This window comes from Amblyomma maculatum, chromosome 2 (genome assembly GCF_055883805.1).
Source record: "Amblyomma maculatum isolate TAMU_Amacu chromosome 2, ASM5588380v1, whole genome shotgun sequence".
Lineage (NCBI taxonomy): Eukaryota > Metazoa > Arthropoda > Arachnida > Ixodida > Ixodidae > Amblyomma > Amblyomma maculatum.
Genome location: NC_139345.1, coordinates 42,345,919 through 42,352,359, shown reverse-complemented (window position 1 = coordinate 42,352,359; position 6,441 = coordinate 42,345,919). Strand labels below are relative to the sequence as shown.

General features: G+C 46.4%; 1 protein-coding gene across 1 annotated transcript in view; it reads left to right on the top strand.

The window, feature by feature from the left end:
• The first annotated feature begins 311 nt into the window (after window positions 1–311).
• The window catches only part of LOC146198514 (oxytocin receptor-like), a 75,744-nt gene continuing 69,614 nt past the window's right edge, over window positions 312–6,441 (top strand). Inside the window, exon 1 of the mRNA XM_084591922.1 lies at window positions 312–1,311. Coding sequence (XP_084448048.1) covers window positions 312–1,311 — 1,000 coding nt within the window. The remainder of the gene's footprint in view (window positions 1,312–6,441) is intronic.

The following is a 6,441-nucleotide window of genomic DNA, read 5'->3' as shown; positions in this document are numbered from 1 at the left end:
AAGTTAATTGCGTAATCAGTCTATGACTCAGCAATATTTGGCCAGATAGTAGAAGAAAACCGCATGCCGCTGGTGGCGTGGTCTACGCTTTCGCAGTGCACAGTGGGAGAAATTTGAACGTCGTGGTCTAGAGCTCCAAAACGTTCAACGGTGTTATTAGGGATTCGAAGCTAAAATTTTTTCTTCCCTTTCGTATTGCTAGCTTATAGCCATATATTTCTATGTGCAAACAACATATCTTCTTCAAGCTGCTTATAGTAATCTGACTATCGATCGCTCTCCTTTTCCTTTCACCCCGAACAGAAATAGGCATGAACCTCGTAGAAGAAGACCTGCTGCCACAGCCGACACCGCTCGCAGCAGTGGAACAGGAGTCCCCAGAAAACGAATCGGCGCCCGGCGGCAATGCCACAGGTTGGGGCAGTGCAGCCATCCAGCGCGATGAGTCGCTGGCGGTCATCGAGCTCGCCGTGCTCACCTTCATCTTCGCGTTTACCGTGGCGGGCAACTCGTGCGTCCTGGTGGCGCTCAACGCACGCCGCTCCAAGATGACGCGCATGTATTACTTCCTAGTCCATTTGTGCATCTCTGACCTGGCCACAGCTTTCTTCACTGTACTGCCACAGCTGGGCTGGGACGCCACGTACCGCTTCCAAGGGGGAAACTTCTTCTGCAAGTGCGTCAAGTACGGACAGATCCTGGGGCCCTACCTGTCCTCGTATGTGCTTGTCGTGACAGCCATAGACCGGTACCAGGCCATCTGCTTCCCGCTCTCCAAGTGTTCGTGGACGCCAGCCAAGTCCAAGCTTCTGGTGTCGCTCGCCTGGGCCGTCTCGCTACTGTGCTGCGTGCCGCAGCTCTTCGTCTTCAGCTACCAGGAGGTGGCGCCCGGCGTGTACGACTGCTGGGGCACCTACGTTGAACCTTGGGGTCTGCGCGCGTACGTCACGTGGTACGCAGTAAGCGTCTTCTTCGTGCCCCTGGTGGTGCTGGTCTTCACGTACGTGTGTATCTGCCGCGCCATATGGCACAACCTGTACCTGAAGCGCAAGAGCTCCGACGTCGAGGTTCGCGGGAAGGCGTACCGCTTCAAGAGTTCGCCGCCGGGAGGCGCTGACTGCGTCTCGCATGCTCGGACCCTGGTGCCCCGCAGCCACACTTCGGCGCGGGGCCTCTCCCGAGCCAAGATCAAGACGGTCAAGATCACGGTGGTAGTCATCAGTTTTTACATCGTCTGCTCGTCGCCATTCATCTGCGTCCAGATGTGGATGTACTGGGGCCCGGGCCTAGACATGAGCGATGCCTGGACAAGTGAGTACAGCAGACTCATCTTTAATTACTATTGTCATTATAATAATCAATGGAGTCTCACTGATACTTTGCTGCAATCTACCAGCTATAACATATTGGTACTGCTCCATGTTTATGTTCTCAGTGTGATATACATGTAAAAAGACTAAAGACGATTTTTTTTTCTCTGCATGACAGTTAAAACGCAAAGAGGGCCATTGCTTGATTTTTTTTATGCCAGGTAGTTCGCGCCATCGGGTATGAGCGGTTTGCCCCTTGAGGATGATTTAGAGGTCAAACTTCTGTGTTAAGCCAGATGGTCGCCATGTGACTTTAGGGCACAGTCACTTAGAGCCATAATGTAACCCGTGACCATTGGCAAGGTCAAGGTCACATGAGGTGCCGTCGGGTATGCACGGTTCTCACTTTGAGGTAGATTTAGAGGTCAAACTTCTGTGTTAAGCCTGGTGGTCGCCATGTGATTTTGGGGTAGTCAAGTAGGCCCACAAGTGACCAACAAGTAGGCCCGTGACCACTGTCAATGTCAAGGTCTCGTGACTTGGCGGTCACCATGTGTCTTTAGGGCATAGTCACGTAGGCCACCACGTGGACCGTGACCATGTCAAGGTCACGTCAGGTGGAATCAATGTGACGGAAAAGTAGAGGGCGCTAGAGGGGCGATACATTTACAAATAGGAGCCCCCGGGCTCCTGCATTGTTTACAACATTGCGCAAGATAGAGGCGGATGAACACCCTTCTACAGTAGCGCACCGGAACTCGAAGAAGCCATGTACATGAAGCTTTCGCTTTCCTCCCGGGTTAACCAAAGTTAAGCCTCCAGCAGCTTAGTTTTCAAATTTATTTTGCATATCCTGAAGAAGCAATCAAACCGACCGTTTTTGTCCTGAAGCGCTCCGTTACAATGTCGCTAAAAAGCGTATATTGGGGAATATTTTTAATGCGTGAATTATCCACTGTATTTCGGACCTGTATTGTCGCTTTTTTAATCGAGGTTAGAAACGAATTCTGCAACAAATTTTTGTTATTTAAAAAACCCTGAAAATTTGCGTTTTTTTTTTTTTCGCATTGTACTCCGAAGGTATCCGGCTCTAGAAGCTCGGTGCCACGAGGTCGAGTCCTGGCAGCATAAATCACTATCCTGTCAACGAAAATATTTCACGTAAAGCCTAAGTGTTCCGCTGTGCAATATCGCAGACAACACTGCGACCAGCAGCGAAATAACACGTGGTTCTTTGGAATAGTGTTGCGGGCCTTCTCTAGAGACCCATCCCCCCCCCCCCCCCAAAAAAAAAAAAAAAAAAAAAAAAGCCTCCACAAGCTCCCGCTGCCTTATCACTTATGCAAACCACGGTTTCTCGAAAATCATTGTGCCTTTCAGGGAATCAGTGCAGAAAGAGAAAATATGTAAGTGCGCTAGGTTCGATCAGTAGAGTGGATCTTGCAATCCTCTACTTTGGTGGATAAGGCCCGAGTGAGCACCTGTTGGTATTTGGCTCATACGAAATGTTTAGCTGCGTATTCTCAGCGCTTATATACTCGGAACATATGAACAGAGGTTTAGCGTAGGACTATGTCCTGTTTAAACTCGTCTCAGAGAAGAAAAAAGTAATGGACACACCTCGGTTCTTAATGCGTTTTGAGGCTACGATGACTTCTGTATGACCTAAATATAATGTGCCTATATCTTATTTCTAGAAAAAAAAGCAACACCTAATTATTGACCATGTTGATAACATCAGCAAGATTCCTTCAGCAAAGGCCTTTGCAAGTTAATCATTTTTCTAATCAGTCATGAGGATACGACGAAGGATCTAATGCGAAGTTCGTGAAGTTCTCCTTCAATCCACGCCATCAAAGGCTTCTTTAATATATGGCTACAGAAAAAAAAAAAACATTTCCGCACAGAGCATTCTTCAAAGGGGTCAATTATCTGGGCTTGTTATTTGTGACTTTCCTATAGCATAATTTGATTGAATGCGATAGCTTGAGCTTCCAACACGGATATTACTGCAAAACTGACCAAGGTCTCACAGATATTAGATTAGGACTGGTACAACTGTTTTTGAATGATCTGTCGAAGTTGTTTTTCAAGCCGAACATGCAGTAGAGGTTCTGTACTAAAGTGCGTACGAGAATGCTTGTTGATTGATTTTTTTACGTAATATAGGTTGCATCAAACCAATGCTATAGTAAAACATAACTTACCACACCCTTCAGGCATCATTCAAAGTGTTGCACGGAATCTTTTATGCGAAGAAAACGAAGGTGTGAAAGTGCGCACGGTGGTGTCGCTGCTGTTATAAAACTTGCATGAAATTTCCTTGAAATGTGTGATGTGGCGGGGCTACTAGACTGTAGAAAACATCTCGAGCTAGTTGGTTCATCACAGAGCAAAACAGCGCAAACTTCACAATGGACAGAGAAGGGCAGACCAGACACAGGCGCTGACTAACAACTGAAGGTTTATTGTTCTGACACCTCGGTATATATACAGATAAGGAGTTGCTTTCCTATCGGGTGTTGGATGATCATGGTGCTCCTGCTTGATGTCTGGCTGAGATGAGTGTCTATCAGGCTTTGTTGTTGTTCTCGTTTTTGATGCTTGCTGTATATATACCGAGGTGTCAGAACAATAAACCTTCAGTTGTTAGTCAGCGCCTGTGTCTCGTCTGCCCTTCTCTGTCCGTTGTGAGGTTTGCGGTGTTTTGCTCTGCTCTACTAGACTGTAGTTTGTGTTCCCTTATCAATGTTTTGAGCACTCTTGTTTTGCACGAAATGCAAGCGCACCAGCGATATAACATTACGCGAAACATTTGCTGGAAGACTGCTCATCTCTTCCTGCTTCTATTAGACAGGTGCAGGTTACTATGCGAAAGGGCGACGACCTAGATGTCATTGCCTATAGCGATGCGAGGGCAGGCAATGTGATGGGAACAGACGGACTTTTTTGCGAACATTAATTACAGCGGGCAAGTGCGAACATTCTTACTTGAACACGATCCCAAAATTGTTGAGGGAATGTACTTATTTGTCCTGGTTAAATTTATGGTACTCGTGTTATAAGAAATTTGATTTCACCTAATCAATTTTGTCTGCTTATGACAGCTCCTGACGCATGCGCAGACCTGCCTCATGATAAAAGCAATTTCATTATCATATGCCCAGTGTTTCTAAGGATTAAACAAAACTCATGACTTGGTTCCGATTTAGGACAAAGTAGGTGGTCGATAATATGCGGAGCCCTCCACTGCAGTGCTTCACCGGACCTTTTAGCAGTTCTAAGGCTTGGCCATTTTCTGCCGACTGGCACACCGCCGTCGCGCTGCCGTTTCCTTGGGGACTGAAGACTGCGGCATCTCCGCGGCCAATCATGCGCGTATGGTAGCCATGGTTAGCTAGCTTTCGGGCGCTAGGGAATAGTGCCAAAGATAAGTTTACCGCACGGTTGTGTGAGAGCAAGTTTATTTGCATTGTCACAGAGTTAAAACCAACGCGTTAGTCATGTAATTTAGTTTGACATTCACGTTAATTATGCTGGTGCTCAGCACGCAGCCGCACATAGTGATTCCGTTTCGGTACCGGCCGAGAAAATATTTTTGAACGATTTTAAGTATTTCTCTTGTGCACGTTTCTCATACAATCGCACTTCTAGAGCGCTCTTCATCCTTCCTGCTAGCCACAGCAAACCTCACAAGATTAGGCTGTATTGTCGCCGCCGTCGCCAGTGACACAGGCAAATTATCGCCGTTTGATCTACTGAGTTCCCAAGCTAACATCAAGCAAGTTTTGTTGTGCTTTATTGATCAACACGGCCGCATTATGAGCGTTTCTTTTTATGCCTGCAAAATCTATAGAGCCTATCAAACTTACGAGCATGCTTTTCATACATGATACATCTTTTTAAATCGTACGCGTAGATTGTCGTACATGTTAAAAAAAAAAGGAACATCTACAAAGGAATGCTAGCTAGAGCATAGGAACTCAGTTTTCACATGGTATGCGGAGTTCAGAGTTCCACAGTGCCATCGGCTATGAGGTACGTCGTGGTGGATCGAGTGCTCTGGAAATTTCAACAGGTGCGGTTCTTTGATCAGCGGTCAAGATCCCTAACCACTGAACCACCCTTGTGGGTCACAACACCGCTTCTCTATTTGTATTAAGTCTTGAATAAAAATCAACAAAATAGCCAGCTCTTGCAACTTATGGAACCGAAAGACAAGTAAGTATATTTTAGTTTAAAGCGATTGGTACGTGTGAAAGCGCTGCGAAGCTGTTTGGGCCAGCATCATAGCATGCAATGATGTCGTGTTTGTTGTGTCTCTGACAGACAGTGACAGCAAAAAGATTGTGCTAAACCGTTTTCCGCGCCGACTTCTGTGTGAAATAATAATGATTTGGATTGTTGGTTGTCGTGCTTACATTACCGCGAATGAACGGTAAAAGAAAGCCAAGAATGAAGCACTGGTGACCAAAAACAAGCATTTTGACCTTGTAACCTTCAGCGTGCACCTCGTCGATCAGGTTACCTCTCGCACCGTGGAGTTAGGTCTAAACATAATACTCATGCGCAAATCCAAAAAGTAAAGAGAAACATTTGTGCAGTTATCACGTGCGAAATGGAGGAACCGAAAAGAAAATTACCAGCGCATTTCTGCTTGTAAACGGTGATTTTTATTTCGTAACCTGCACTGGAGAGTACCCTCGGAGGTCGCTTCAACGGAGAAACAGTGCTCCTAAAATTGCCGTCGTGCTCCCTGGAACAATGAAAAGCGTGAGTAGCGATGCACAGCACACACTTGCATGCATATATAGTGGATCGCGTGAAAGACAAGAAGTGAAGTACGCTTGTTCACAAACATGTATTCTACGCGAGCCACCCGCGAGACCTGCGGTTCCGGACCACGCGCACCCGACCGATTTCGGCTGGTGTCGAGAGTAGGAACGCGCTAACAGTCTATGAAAAAATCTGGTGCATAGCCAGAACCGCGTGGTGACATTAAACACCAAAGACAAAACCAAACGCAAATGGGAGCAACCTCGTCTCATTTCTGTAAACAAACAAGCAAAAAATATCTTACCACATATTTTGTTTTCCCCTAACACGCGTCAGATTTCAAGGAATTTCTGGC